Raw genomic sequence first — 15649 nt, 5'->3', positions numbered from 1 at the left:
CTTTTTATATCCTGTAACACTTTAAATTACTATTTAAAATAAACTTCCTTTGATTTATTTTTTTACAATATGTTTTTCCAATGTGTTTCTATGGGCTAACAATAGTAAGGCCAATTTCAATGTTCAATGGCAGTACTGGTGCGTGGGTAGAATCCCTGGGGAAGCCAAGCCAATAAAATAGCCATATCACAACTATGTTGTTTGCTCTATAACCCATTTGTTCATACGCTACCCCGATATACAATAAGGCCGAGACAAGAAAAAGACAATAGTCACACAGTGACAGTGGCAGAATAAATTCAACTACACATACATTTGTTTCATCACAAATTGTAGAGCAAATATTGCAGGTAACAAAGTTATATGACCTGTAGCATGGTCAAGCAGGTTAACGTTTTTTTGACAGATTACTAGAAAACTAGTGATTTAGAACCACAGAGTTACCTCAAGTCAGAACAAAGAAAACAGGAGCACTGCCTCCGCTATTCCAGCACCGTTTAAACATTTAAACATATTCAAATCAACAAGGCTATATATGCTTAGTTTAATACACTGAAAACAATCTTAAAGATACCCCAAAAATTGTCCAATCAATGTTTCTAAATACATATGTCTGTCCATGGTACTGATTTCTGTGTGTGTCTGCCAATGCCATCCTCCTCTCCTTCATGTTGGTAAAATGGTAAAAATCTCTGTCATACAGTACACTTTAAGTTTTTGTTTTCATAGGCTACCTAGCTAAAAATGCTTGCTAGCCTAACTTACTTGCATGGGCAAAAATGTACCAGCTAAGTTAAATAGCTAGGTAACGTGAGAGTACTAGGCTACATATTGAACTTCGATGGTCTCAGGCTAGTGGTACAATACATTAATTTATGGTTGAATCAGAATTGCCATCATAATCATTGGCCTGTACAGATAATTAAGTAAAAACCACAAGTCCAAATCCACATCTCCCTGCATGGGTTATGAAAGGGCCAATTTAGCAAGCTGGCTACTGCAGGACATCAACACAAGCAGATCAAGCCAAATCCAAACTAGCCTCCCTTTGGGGGAGTTTTGCTGCGAAAGGACAACCCACAGTTGAGCTCAGCGCAACGCTAATTGGAAAATTATTTGATTTTATTTTTAATCAAGGGAGGCCAAATGCTTCATGGCATCAATCAATCAAATGCTATGGCGGCAACATGTCATACTGTGTTGTTCCAGACAGCATCAGATACATGGGCTTCACATACTGACACAGATGACGACTGTTTTCCTCGCTCAGATGTTTTCTCAGAAGAGATTCATCCACTTACGAATTGACAGAAAATTATCAATACAGAAAGACGGGATAAATTATTTTGACAATTTGTCTTTTTTTATTGGTCAAATGTTTGGGAAGCCTGGCTTCTCTTGGTATCCATGAATACCCGCCACTGCCTAAATGGGTCCTAAAATTCTAAATCAAATAGTTAAATGATCATTGGTATGACCATCTTATGTTAGCTTAGTAGAGGTTCTGGAGGAAAATAAATATCCAAGGGCCACAGTTGGAGAATCCCAGAACTTGGTCGCATCTTATGGCCAAGTCTCTTAATCTACAAATAGAGGCCACCTCCATGCCAATAGGCTCTTTGGAAGGGTTACCAGAAAAAAAGCCTTAATTTAGATCATACAATAATCTAAATGCCTTGAATTGGAACCAGGTGCTATATGATATGAAAATAAAGGTCTTTAGTTGCACACACCAGCAGTGGGTTGAGTGTAAGAATAAGGCTATAACGTAACAAAATGTCAAGGGGTCTGAATACTTTCCGAAGGCACTGTAAAATGTAGTGATGATCTCAAATATTACAAAAACATGTAAGCAATGTACATTCCACATGCTAACTGCACTCCATGCTGTCAAGTAAGCACTGAAACTTTTACTCCACCTCTCAGATCCAGATACAGGGGCGGAGACTAGAATGCAATGAAAATGAAAGTAAAATTCTTCAAGTAAACAACATTTAAGAGCGGGGATTGGGAATATAATCCGTCCAACACAAGAATACACGGTAAGAACCTACAAGTGTTATGATTAAAATAAATAATATCTGGAGTTATGAGATCTTTAGTTAGAGATTTCAGCTGCTACTTAATTTAACAAATAAGAGTGTTAAGAATGTTAGGTAAATCATCATTATCAAGAGGTGAGTTTCTGCTCAGTAAAATACACTGTCCCAGGGTAAACTAAATCAAAAAGTGTCAAGGAATACTTTAATCAGTCTGATTTGTGTTTTCTGATATCTGAGTATTCATTCTGGTACAGTTAAAACAAACGTTTTAGAACTTTAACTGGCATTTGTAACGCTCCGGGTGTCGTGGGTGTGGAGTCAGATGCAGGAAACAGAGAGTGCAATAATGTGCTCTTTAATGCACTAACGCAACACTGGGTGCTCAAAACCAAAATAACCCAAACACGGGGGACGAAAATAGTACAGCAGAATACACGACCAGGACCAAACACGTGCCTCTACTACAGAATCACAATAATTAATCCCGCACAAAGAAACAGCCGGACGGCTGTCTAATAAAAGCCCAACTAATCATCACAAACAGGTGCTACCAATAAACATACAAGGAGGGGGAGGAAAGACAATCAGTGGCAGCTAATAGGCTGGCGACGACGACCGCCGAGAGCCCGACCGGGAAGGGGAGCCACCCTCGGTCGGACTCGTGACAGCATTACAGTCACCGACCCCCTTGTTTTACCGGAGGCAGCCATTCTGTCTTGCCCATCCAGCTTGACAGAGCATGAGAGGATCTGCAGATAAGTAAGGGAGAAACTCCACAAATACAGGTGTGGCAAGCTTGTACCCAAGAAGACTTGAGGCTGTAATCACTACCAATGGGGCTTCAATATAGTACTGAGTAAAGGTTCTGAATACTTAAGTAAATGTCATAGTTTTTTTTCGTATTTTTTTTGTAAATCAGCAAACATTTTTAAAGCCTGTTTTGGCTTTGTCATTATTGGGTATTGAAGTCAAAAATACACATGCAGTGCCTTCAGAAAGTATTCAGACCTCTTAACTTCTTCCACATTTTGTTAGGTTATGGCCTTACTCTAAAATGGATTAAATTGTTTTTTTCCCCTAATCAATCTACACCCTACTACTTTCACAAAGATAGTAAAGCATCAACTTCATTCAAATTGTATTCAAAATGGATAATCCTGTTCAAGGTTGACATAGACTTTAGTGAACCATCATTTTAGTCTGCTCTGTACTTGTACTGTAAGGCATTATATATTTTGAAATGTATCTGTGGTAATCATTAACCACGTTTCCATCCACAGTTTTTATTAGAGTAAAGTCAGACGTATCGTTCGGTACAATTATAGCTATGACAACGAGAAATGGCGGTGGAAACGCCTTGAAGCGCAAATATTGATATTATGACCATCACATCGAAGTAAACTTGGAGTCACATGATGATTTGGTGTGTGGTCCTTCCAATACATATTGGGAAACCATGTAGTTTATTAGGCTACAGATGAAATAATTTACGATGAACAGTCATAGGGTGGTGAAAGTGCACGGAAACCTTGATGCCGCTTTCAAAAAAAGATTGAGGGTCTTATTCTGGTGACATGATGATCGATGATTGACTGCCATTTGACCAATAAAAATACTCTCACTCTTAATAATCTCATCATGTACAATAGTTTACCTGCACAGCCTTCCGGCACTGTATCTGTCTGCCAGCAGTAGGCTAGATCGTACCAGTCAAGACCAGAGGAGGCACATTTGCTATTTAACACAACAGTTTTTGTGACAAAACTTTCGGTAGAGTTGAAAATGGGATGGAAACACATTGAACTTCAGATTTTTTTCGGTACATGAAAACTTAAGCGAAGAAGTACATTTTGTGTGCAGTATGTCATCACACACCGATTACTATCCACAACAAGTCTGTTTGGTGGAAACACCACTGGTGGGAAAATGGCCATAATTTTGGGATATTCATGTGAAAATCTGTCTCCAAATGGATGGAAACTTAGCTTATATAGCACAATCAATACATTGGATACTTTTCAAATAAAAACAGATGGCTAGTATAGTCTCAAATAGAACACAATTATGCATGCTACACCATGCCTCTGCATTCAATGCCATCTGGTGGAGAAAATGTGTCAAGTCCTGACTGTACAACTTCAACATTTCTGACTCCACCCTCCTCTGATAAACAAAATGAGGTGGAAACACCTAAGATACTGTAGTGAGAGTAAAATAAATTCAGTGAAGATTCCATTTAAATACAGGAGAGTTGCGGGGAACATCATTTCTTAAGCACGGTCACAGGTAAGGAACTCATAGCATAATGAATACAATGGAAACTCTATCTAATCTTATACACATAATAAGAATGCTACCATTATCAGGAGGTAAGTTGATGCAGAGTAACGTAGTGGAGAGACTGTGCCATGGTAAACTAAATGAAAACTCAACATTGATATGTAGTGTAATGTGAAGCTGAATAACATGCTTGAATCATACATCTGATTTGTGTTTGCTGATTTTTTAGATGATTATTTCAGAGACAATATGAGCTTTAGAGAGGTAGGAAACAAGTCAGCTATTATCATATCACACAAACTGGTCGTCCAGGGCAAAGGTTGAATATGACTGATGATGTGCAATCCTGTAAACTGCTTCATCAGAGGATAGGAGGAACTTGGATGAATGTTCCAAAAGGGTTCTTTGGTTGTCCCTATTTTAGGTAGAACACTTTTTGGTTCCATTTAGGGGCTATGTGTGGAAATGGTTTTACATGGAACAGAAAATGGTTCTTCTACCTGGAACCAAAGGGGTTATACCTGGAACCAAAAGGGTTATTGAAAGGGTTCTCCTATCAGAACAGCCGAAGAACACTTATGTTCTTGATATCACCTTTTTTTCTAAGAGTGTATGGAACAACCTTATAAAGGACAGTGTTAGCTACAGTAGTGTCTCAAAAAGGACAACCAATGCCATGTGACTTGATGAGATTTGATATTGACTTGACTTGATGTGGAACTAATTTGATGCAAACACTGAATGCCATTACAGATCATTTTGATTGACAGATGTCAAGCCAGGCAGCAGTAATTGTTAACAACAGTCTGGAGAACTGGAAAGTGATTGGTGCAGGAGGGTTTGGACAAGTCCACAAAGCCAGACACGTGGTTTGGGGATTGGATGTGGCCATCAAGTTGCTACAATGTGATGATGGGTAAAATGTCTATACTTTAAACACTTGATTGTATGTCAATTAAATGAGTTTTATATTCCTTTATAAACTGATTTGTCTTTCATGATGTGGTCAACCATTTTAGTTAAGACAATATTCCTGTGTTGCCCTCACTCTTTCTGTCCACCCCCTCCCTTGTCCTCTCCTTCCCACCCCTAACTTTATCCCAGCTCTAGCACTTCCCTGCATAATGAGGCAGAAATGCTGCGCAGGAGTACAAGCTCCCATGTGATAAAGATTCTTGGAGTGTACAAGGATTGTCCCCCCAATTGCAGCCCTTCCATCCAGCTGGGTCTTGTGATGGAGTTCATGGAGAGGGGGACACTGGAATCCCTCCTGGACACCCTCTCTCTCCATCCACCTTGGCCCCACCCCCTTGCCTGTCGCTTGGCCCACCAGATCGCTCTGGGGATGAACTTCCTCCATTGCCTCATCCCACCTCTTCTGCATCAAGACCTGAAGCCCAATAATGTGTTGCTGGATAACTACCTTGATGCCAAGGCAAGTTCCAGGCTCCTGGTTCTGATTAGGCTTTAACTGGTGGGAACACGAGCATGAACTGAGGTTCAATAGCACTATTGCTTGTATTATTGAGGCAATATTATAATTATTATTATTGATATTACCATTAATTGATTATTAACTATTTCAACAAATATAGTTAGATGACAGGAGTTATACTGCCAGTAATTATAATGCATAAACTGAACATAAACTGAAGACTATCTCTCTGTCTCTGTGTCTCTCTCTCTGTCTCTCTAGCTTGCAGATTTTGGCCTGGCCAAGGTATCCCACAGTGTTTCCAAGATGAGCAAAGAGTTCCCTGGGAAGGCTGGGGGAACATCTAGTTACATGCCCCCTGAGGCTTTGGAAAATGTGTCATACAAACCCATTCGTGCCTTTGACATCTACAGGTACGTCACTAAATGCCTCAAGAATAATCGATATGGACATATATGACTTTACAATGACTCTTTCTATCTCTCTCTCACACATTCTCTTCTCCAGCTATGGTATACTTCTGTGGTCCATCATCACTGGTCAGTCGAAGCCATATCCTGGTGAGTAACACTTACAATGAATACCATCTTCATGGTGCATTATACTCACATTCATTGCACTTTGCTATGCATAGTAACGTGACGTTATAGCCACACCGTGGCTGTACTAAATTCTACAGGGACTTCAGGTTACGAAAAAAAGAAGGTATGGGAACTGTTTAAAATATCTGAACATTATGAAGTGGATATGAACACACACGTACCACATGCTTGCTTACACATACGAACTTACATACACACACCTGATCTCGCTCTCTTCTCTCACTCTCTCTTTTATTTTCTATTCTCTTCTCTCCCTCTCTATTGTTGAGAACTGTTTTATAATTTAATGTGTTTATTGTTTGTCTATCTTTTTTATGTATTTGTCTACAAGTTTATATATTTTGCCAAAAAGCAAGGGGAAGATATCAGAATAGGGGCATTGGGGAATAATAACATATTGTACGGAATACATTTGTACTGTAGTGAAGACGTCTCTAGAGCAATGCAAGGTCTCTTACATCATCATGTGAAACGTCAATTGCTATGGATATGCTGGGATGTGTTTTTCAATTATGTTAAAGGTAACTATGATGCAACTATGATGGTGATATGATATGGATTACAATTATGAATATTAAGGCTATACGCACTACATGTTACACACATAGACACTCAAACATGCTAATTGGCTGGGTTATTATTTATTTGGACATCACAAATTATAGTCTTACTCTTATACAGACATCATACACACTCTCATTTTATCATATCCAATATCATACACATCAACCTACTCAGATTTGTTACACACATCATTGGTTTAAATGTTCTAACATCTGTGGCATTGGCCACCGGCAAGGGAATAATAAAAACATTGCTAGAACCTATTTCTTGAATTCTAAATATCAGACATTTGAAAGCTCTACTTTCGACCATCATATTACCTCTGATGGCAGTAACTTTACAATAAGTAATTATGGTCAAATTAACCTGAGAATAGTATCTAGTTATGGTAAGGGGTGAAATAAGTATAGCCAGTTATAATTGTAACGGTTTGGCAGATTATAAAAAAGAAGATCAGTCTTTACATGGCTAAAAGAAAAGGAATATAACATATACTGTTTACAGGAAACTCACTACATCCTTAGATGAAGTTGCGTGGAAAAGGGAACGGGGCGGTGAAATAATTTTCTGTTATGGACAAAGGAACTCAAAGGATGTCATGATATTAATTAACCAAAATTTCGATCTGAATGTGCAAATAATCAGGAATTATTTTCAAGGAAGGTGGATCCTTTTGAATATGAAAGTGGACAAAATAGAGATTTGGCTCATTAATCTATATGGTCCAAATCAGGATGATCTACACTTCTTCGAAAACATTTATACCAATATATATATACCAACAAATGATCTAATCATTATGGTAGGAGAGTATAAAACAATGTTAAGTACCTCAATGGACAGTAAAGGTAATCACTGTACAAACTATCATCACCGTGCCCTTAAGGAAATCACAACTATTATGGACACATTAGAAATAGTAGATATTTGGAGACTAAAAAAGCCCGACCTAGTGAGATATACATGGAGGAGACTTAATAAAGCTAGTCGTCTTGACTACTTTCTTGTCTGTTTCGCTCTTGCATCAAAGTTTAAAAAAGTTTTAATAGGAGACAGAATGCGATCGGATCATCATCTAATTGGCATTCACATAACTCTAGTAGATTTTCCACGTGGACGGGGATATTGGATATTTAATCAAAGATTACTGGAGGACAAGTTATTTTTAACTAAGACAAAATAATTTATAAATTTATTTTTCCAGTATAATATAGGTTCAGCATTTACCGATAGACTATGTACAGCTGCAGCGATCGGTTAGCTGCTCAGATAGCAGATGTTTGAAGTTGGTGAGGGAGATAAAAGTCTCCAACTTCAGCGATTTTTTGCAATTCGTTACAGTCACAGGCAGCAGAGAACTGGAACGAAAGGCGTCCAAATGAGGTGTTGGCTTTAGGGATGATCAGTGAAATACACCGGCTGGAGCGCGTGCTACAGGTGGGTGTTGCCATCGTGACCAGTGAACTGAGATAAGGCGGAGCTTTACCTAGCATGGACTTGAAGATGACCTGGAGCCAGTGGGTCTGGCGACGAATATGTAGCGAGGGCCAGCCGACTAGAGCATACAGGTCGCAGTGGTGGGTGGTATAAGGTGCTTTAGTAACAAAAACGGATGGCACTGTGATAAACTGCATCCAGTTTGCTGAGTAGAGTATCCAGTAGCTATTGGAAGCTATTTTGTAGAAGACATCGCCGAAGTCGAGGATTGGTAGGATAGTCAGTTTTACTAGGGTAAGTTTGGCGGCGTGAGTGAAGGAGGCTTTGTTGCGGAATAGAAAGCTGATTCTAGATTTGATTTTAGATTGGAGATGTTTGATATGAGTCTGGAAGGAGAGTTTACAGTCTAGCCAGATACCTAGGTACTTATAGATGTCCACATATTCTAGGTCGGAACCATCCAGGGTGGTGATGATAGTCGGGCGTGCGGGTGCAGGCAGCACACGGTTGAAAAGCATGCATTTGGTTTTAATAGTGTTTAAGAGCAGTTGGAGGCCACGGAAGGAGTGTTGTATGGCATTGAAGCTCGTTTGGAGGTTAGATAGCACAGTGTCCAAGGACGGGCCGGAAGTATACAGAATGGTGTCGTCTGCGTAGAGGTGGATCAGGGAATCGCCCACAGCAAGAGCAACATCATTGATATATACAGAGAAAAGAGTCGGTCCGAGAATTGAACCCTGTGGCACTCCCATAGAGACTGCCAGAGGACCGGACAGCATGCCCGCCGATTTGACACACTGAACTCTGTCTGCAAAGTAGTTGGTGAACCAGGCAAGGCAGTCATCAGAAAAACCGAGGCTACTGAGTCTGCCGATAAGAATATGGTGATTGACGAAAAAAGCCTTGGCAAGGTCGATGAAGACGGCTGCACAGTACTGTCTTTTATCGATGGCGGTTATGATCTCGTTTAGTACCTTGAGTGTGGCTGAGGTGCACCCGTGACCGGCTCGGAAACCAGATTGCACAGCGGAGAAGGTACGGTGGGATTCGAGATGATCAGTGACCTGTTTGTTGACTTGGCTTTCGAAGACCTTAGATATCAAATCAAATCAAATGTATTTATATAGCCCTTCGTACATCAGCTGATATCTCAAAGTGCCGTACAGAAACCCAGCCTAAAACCCCAAACAGCAAGCAATGCAGGTGTAGAAGCATGGTGGCTAGGAAAAACTCCCAAGAAAGGCCCAAACCTAGGAAGAAACCTTGAGAGGAACCAGGCTGTGGGGTGGCCAGTCCTCTTCTGGCTGTGCCGGGTGGAGATTATAACAGAACATGGCCAAGATGTTCAAATGTTAATAAATTACCAGCATGGTCCAATAATAATAAGGCAGAACACGTGAAACTGGAGCAGCAGCACCATGCCTCAGCTCGTCCTGAGGCATGGTCCTAGGGCTCAGGTCCTCCGAGAGAGAGAAAGAAAGAGAGAAAGAGAGAAGATATGCAGGCAGGATGGATATAGGTCTGTAACAGTTTGGGTCCATGGTGTCTCCCCCTTTGAAGAGGTGGATGACTGCGGCATCTTTCCGATCCTTGGGGATCTCAGACGATATGAAAGAGAGGTTGAACAGGCAGGTAATAGGGGTTGCGACAATGGCGGCGGATAGTTTCAGAAATAGAGGGTCCAGATTGTCAAGCCCAGCTGATTTGTACGGGTCCAGGTTTTGCAGCTCTTTCAGAACATCTGCTATCTGGATTTAGGTAAAGGAGAACCTGGAGAGGCTTGGGCGAGTAGCTGCGGGGAGGGGAGGAGGGGGGGGCTGTTGGCTGAGGTTGGAGTAGCCAGGAGGAAGGCATGGCCAGCCATTGAGAAATGCTTGTTGAAGTTTTCGATAATCATGAATTTATCGGTGGTGACCGTGTTACCTAGCCTCAGTGCAGTGGGCAGCTGAGAGGAGGTGTTCTTGTTCTCCATGGACAAAACAGTGTCCCAGAACATTTTGGAGTTAGAGCTACAAGATGCAAATTTCTGCCTGAAGAAGCTGGCCTTTGCTTTCCTGACTGACTGGAGAAAAATGCACATAATTCTTCCCGAATCTCCAATACAGAAACGCCAACAAAAATAATTTGCAGAAACTCGTTACTGAAGACGGAGTCATCTATGATTCTCCTAATTATATTTTAAAAGAGGAAGCTAATTATTTTAGGCAGATGTTTTCCGTCTCATCCTCTCCCACTGAATGAAGATTAAGTTAAGGAATTCTTTCCAAATAATATAAAACATGTAAAATTAACAAATGTACAGAAAGATCAGCGTGAAGGCCAAATTACAGAGGAATAACTTTTTGAGGCTATTAAATCCTTTCAGTCTGGAAAAACCCCAGGGCTTGATGGCATACCGGTAGAGGTATATAAAATATTTTTTGATATACTAAAAGCTCCATTGTTAGATTGTTTTAACTACAGGTACCCAGCAGGAAGGTCTAATTTCTCTATTATTAAAATAAGACCCAGATGGCAAATAAAAAAAACTGGAGGCCTCTTACACTTCAATCCTGTGATGCAAAAATACTAGCATAATGCATAGCACTCAGAATTAAAAGGGTTTTACCAGGTATTGTTCATCCTGATCAGACAGGTTTTTTACATGGACGATACATTGGAGATAATATACGACAACTACTAGAAATAATAGAACATCATGAAACATATAAGAAGCCAGGAATGGTATTCATAGAAGATATTGAAAAGGCATTTGATAAAGTGATATTGGATTTTATTTCTAAATGCCTGGATTTATTCAATTTCAGTAATTCCCTTATAAAATGGGTAAAAATAATGTATAGCAACCCCAGGTGTAAAAGAGTAAATAACGGCTACTTCTCAGAGAGTTTTGAATTGTCAAGAGTAGTTAAACAAGGGTGTCCACGGTCACCATATCTATTCGTTATGGCCATCAAAATGCTAGCTATTAAAATCAGATCCAATAACAACATTAGAGGATTAGAAATCCAAGGCTTAAAAACAAAGGTGTCCATGTATGCCGATGACTTAAGTTTTATGTTAAGTCTGAAAACTAGATCCCTGCAATGTCTCATTAATCTCTCTGGGATATGTGGGATGCTAAAAGCCAGGGAAAATTCAAATAAATGACTATAAAAATCTAACTTTCATTATATCACACATGCAAGATAGCAAATTAAACCTACACTTGTTGTGAATCCAGCCAACATGCCAGATTTCAAAAAGGCTTTTCGGCGAAAGCAAACGATGCTATTATAATAATAATAATATAATAATAATATTATCTGAGGATAGCACCTCTGTAAACAAAGAGAGAGAAACATATTTCAACCCTGCAGGTGCGACACAAAACGCAGAAATTAAAATATAATTCATGCCCTACCTTTGACAAGCTTATTTTGTTGGCACTCCAATATGTCCCATCACAAATGGTCCTTTTGTTCGATTAAGTCCGTCGATATATATCCAAAATGTCAATTTATTTGGCGCGTTTCATCCAGAGAAACACCAGTTCCAACTTGCTCAACGTGACTACAAAATATCTCAAATGTTACCTGTAAACTTTGCCAAAACATTTCAAGATACTTTTGTAATACAACTTGAGGTATTTTTTTACGTAAATAATCGAGAAAATCGAAGACGGGATGATCTGTGTTCAATACAGGACGAAAACAAACTGAAGCATGCTTTCTGGTCATGCGCCTCTATCTAACAGTACACTTCAAGTGACCCTCGTTCAAGATGGTTGTACTTCTTCATTACACAAAGGAATAACCTCAACTAATTTCTAAAGACTGTTGACATCCAGTGGAAGCGATAGCAACTGTAAGAAGGTCCCTTAGAAATGGATTTGGATTGGATTCCCAATGAAAACTCATTGAAAAGAGAGTGACCTCAAAAAATACAAAATCTGAATGGTTTGTCCTCGGAGTTTCACCTGCTAAATAAGTTCTGTTATACTCACAGACATGATTCAAAAAGTTTTAGAAACTTCGGAGTGTTTTCTATCCAAATATACTAATAATATGCATATCTTCTGGGCATGAGTAGCAGGTAGTTGAATTTGGGCATGCATTTCATCCGGACGTGAAAACACTGCCCCCTGTCACCAAGAAGTTAAAGAGCTAGATAACTTTTCTGTACTCTCTGGACTAAAACCTAATTATGATAAGTGTACAATATTACGTATTGGATCCTTAAAAAAATACAACTTTTACATTACCTTGCAGCTTACCTATAAAATGGGCTGATGGTGAAGTAGACATACTCGGTATTCATATCACAAAATATATAAATAAGCTCTCCACAATTAATTTAAATAGAAAACTTGTAAACATAGACAAGATCCTGCTACCATGGAGAGGTAAATACCTATCTATTTATGGTAAAATTGCCCTGAATAACTCCTTTGTCATATCTCAGTTTACTCACTTACTTATGGCGCTGCCTACTCCTGATGATTCGTTTTTCAAATCATATGAGCAAAAATAGTTTGCTTTATCTGGGACGCTAAACCAGACAAAATAAAACGAGCCTATCTATATAATGAATATAAATTGGGTGGGTTGAGATTATTAAATATAAAAGCACTAAACCTCTCTCTAAAAGCTTCACTCATTCAAAAGTTTTATTTGAACCCTAAATGGTTCTCAAGTAGTTTACTAAGAAAAGCTCATCCATTGTTTAAAAATGGCATTTTGCCATTGTGCAGATTGCCATGTCTCATTTTCGATTAATTGAAATGTATACTTTTTTCAAAGTATATGTCTTTTTCAAACAAGCATTGCAGAGCTGGCTACAATTTAAATGTCATCCCCCTGAAAAGATAGAACAAATATTACAACAAATATTATGGCTGAACTCAAATGTGTTGGTTGATAAAATACCTGTATTTGTGGGAAAGATGTTTGAAAAGGGTATTTTGTTCTTAAATGATATTGTAAATTGTAATGGTAGAGTTATGTCCTTCATGGAGTTATCAGAATTGTACGGGAAGGTCTGCTCAGTCCAAGAGTACAACCAATTCATTATATCATTGCCCCAAAAATGGAGGAGGCGGGTGGCAGCGGGAGGAGGTAGGGAACTGGTCTGTCTGCCCAATATAAAGGATCAAAACTGGAGGAGGCAGGTGGCAACGGGAGGAGGTAGGGAACTGGTCTGTCTGCCCAATATAAAGGATCAAAACTGGAGGAGGCAGGTGGCAGCGGGAGGAGGTAGGGAACTGGTCTGTCTGCCCAATATAAAGGATCAAAACTGGAGGAGGCAGGTGGCAGCGGGAGGAGGTAGTGAACTGGTCTGTCTGCCCAATATAAAGGATCAAAACTGGAGGAGGCAGGTGGCAGCGGGAGGAGGTAGGGAACTGGTCTGTCTGCCCAATATAAAGGATCAAAACTGGAGGAGGCAGGTGGCAGCGGGAGGAGGTAGGGAACTGGTCTGTCTGCCCAATATAAAGGATCAAAACTGGAGGAGGCAGGTGGCAGCGGGAGGAGGTAGGGAACTGGTCTGTCTGCCCAATATAAAGGATCAAAACTGGAGGAGGCAGGTGGCAGCGGGAGGAGGTAGGGAACTGGTCTGTCTGCCCAATATAAAGGATCAAAACTGGAGGAGGCAGGTGGCAGCGGGAGGAGGTAGGGAACTGGTCTGTCTGCCCAATATAAAGGATCAAAACTGGAGGAGGCAGGTGGCAGCGGGAGGAGGTAGGGAACTGGTCTGTCTGCCCAATATAAAGGATCAAAACTGGAGGATGCAGGTGGCAGCGGGAGGAGGTAGGGAACTGGTCTGTCTGCCCAATATAAAGGATCAAAACTGGAGGATGCAGGTGGCAGCGGGAGGAGGTAGGGAACTGGTCTGTCTGCCCAATATAAAGGATCAAAACTGGAGGATGCAGGTGGCAGCGGGAGGAGGTAGGGAACTGGTCTGTCTGCCCAATATAAAGGATCAAAACTGGAGGAGGCAGGTGGCAGCGGGAGGAGGTAGGGAACTGGTCTGTCTGCCCAATATAAAGGATCAAAACTGGAGGAGGCAGGTGGCAGCGGGAGGAGGTAGGGAACTGGTCTGTCTGCCCAATATAAAGGATCAAAACTGGAGGAGGCAGGTGGCAGCGGGAGGAGGTAGGGAACTGGTCTGTCTGCCCAATATAAAGGATCAAAACTGGAGGAGGCAGGTGGCAACGGGAGGAGGTGGGGAACTGGTCTGTCTGCCCAATATAAAGGATCAAAACTGGAGGAGGCAGGTGGCAGCGGGAGGAGGTAGGAAACTGGTCTGTCTGCCCAATATAAAGGATCAAAACTGGAGGAGGCAGGTGGCAGCGGGAGGAGGTAGGGAACTGGTCTGTCTGCCCAATATAAAGGATCAAAACTGGAGGAGGCAGGTGGCAGCGGGAGGAGGTAGGGAACTGGTCTGTCTGCCCAATATAAAGGATCAAAACTGGAGGAGGCAGGTGGCAGCGGGAGGAGGTAGGGAACTGGTCTGTCTGCCCAATATAAAGGATCAAAACTGGAGGAGGCAGGTGGCAACGGGAGGAGGTGGGGAACTGGTCTGTCTGCCCAATATAAAGGATCAAAACTGGAGGAGGCAGGTGGCAGCGGGAGGAGGTAGGAAACTGGTCTGTCTGCCCAATATAAAGGATCAAAACTGGAGGAGGCAGGTGGCAGCGGGAGGAGGTAGGGAACTGGTCTGTCTGCCCAATATAAAGGATCAAAACTGGAGGAGGCAGGTGGCAGCGTGAGGAGGTAGGGAACTGGTCTGTCTGCCCAATATAAAGGATCAAAACTGGAGGAGGCAGGTGGCAGCGGGAGGAGGTAAGGAACTGGTCTGTCTGCCCAATATAAAGGATCAAAACTGGAGGAGGCAGGTGGCAGCGTGAGGAGGTAGGGAACTGGTCTGTCTGCCCAATATAAAGGATCAAAACTGGAGGAGGCAGGTGGCAGCGTGAGGAGGTAGGGAACTGGTCTGTCTGCCCAATATAAAGGATCAAAACTGGAGGAGGCAGGTGGCAGCGGGAGGAGGTAGGGAACTGGTCTGTCTGCCCAATATAAAGGATCAAAACTGGAGGAGGCAGGTGGCAGCGGGAGGAGGTAGGGAACTGGTCTGTCTGCCCAATATAAAGGATCAAAACTGGTGGAGGAATAAAAATAGCATAAATAGGAAAGTATACCAGTTTCATTTGAGGATCAGGATGTTGACAACTGTGCCATACAGATTGCAAAATAGTTGGGAAGAGATTTTTGATGTACCGATTCTATGGTACATGGTGTATGAGTTGATAT

The 15649-nt window shown here is 41.2% G+C and overlaps 1 protein-coding gene across 4 annotated transcripts; it reads left to right on the top strand.

The window, feature by feature from the left end:
• The first annotated feature begins 1924 nt into the window (after nt 1-1924).
• LOC127910608 (receptor-interacting serine/threonine-protein kinase 3-like) lies at nt 1925-6419 on the top strand. Of its 4 annotated transcripts, none has more exons than XM_052474905.1 (5): nt 1925-2042; nt 5076-5238; nt 5427-5757; nt 6019-6170; nt 6265-6419. In XM_052474905.1, exons 2-5 carry the CDS (start codon nt 5093-5095, stop codon nt 6323-6325), a joined length of 690 nt encoding a protein of 229 aa, XP_052330865.1. In that variant the 5' UTR covers nt 1925-2042; nt 5076-5092; the 3' UTR covers nt 6326-6419. The 4 variants fall into 4 exon arrangements, with proteins under 4 accessions (XP_052330865.1, XP_052330864.1, XP_052330867.1 ...); XM_052474904.1 differs by having other exon boundaries at nt 1944-2042; nt 5093-5238; XM_052474906.1 differs by lacking the exon at nt 1925-2042 and adding an exon at nt 4223-4328.
• The last annotated feature ends 9230 nt before the right edge of the window (nt 6420-15649 follow it).

Source organism: Oncorhynchus keta, chromosome 22 (assembly GCF_023373465.1).
Source record: "Oncorhynchus keta strain PuntledgeMale-10-30-2019 chromosome 22, Oket_V2, whole genome shotgun sequence".
NCBI classification, from domain to species: Eukaryota; Metazoa; Chordata; class Actinopteri; order Salmoniformes; family Salmonidae; genus Oncorhynchus; species Oncorhynchus keta.
The sequence above is the reverse complement of the archived record's forward strand: the minus strand, read 5'-3'. Positions and strand labels throughout refer to the sequence as shown.

Excerpts from the sequence above, each read along its gene's own strand:
- LOC127910608 (XM_052474905.1), top strand. The coding sequence starts at position 5,093 with ATGTCAAGCCAGGCAGCAGTAATTGTTAACAACAGTCTGGAGAACTGG. Across the intron at positions 5,758-6,018 it reads ATAACTACCTTGATGCCAAG|CTTGCAGATTTTGGCCTGGC; the intron begins GCAAGTTCCAGG and ends CTGTCTCTCTAG. Across the intron at positions 6,171-6,264 it reads CGTGCCTTTGACATCTACAG|CTATGGTATACTTCTGTGGT; the intron begins GTACGTCACTAA and ends TCTCTTCTCCAG.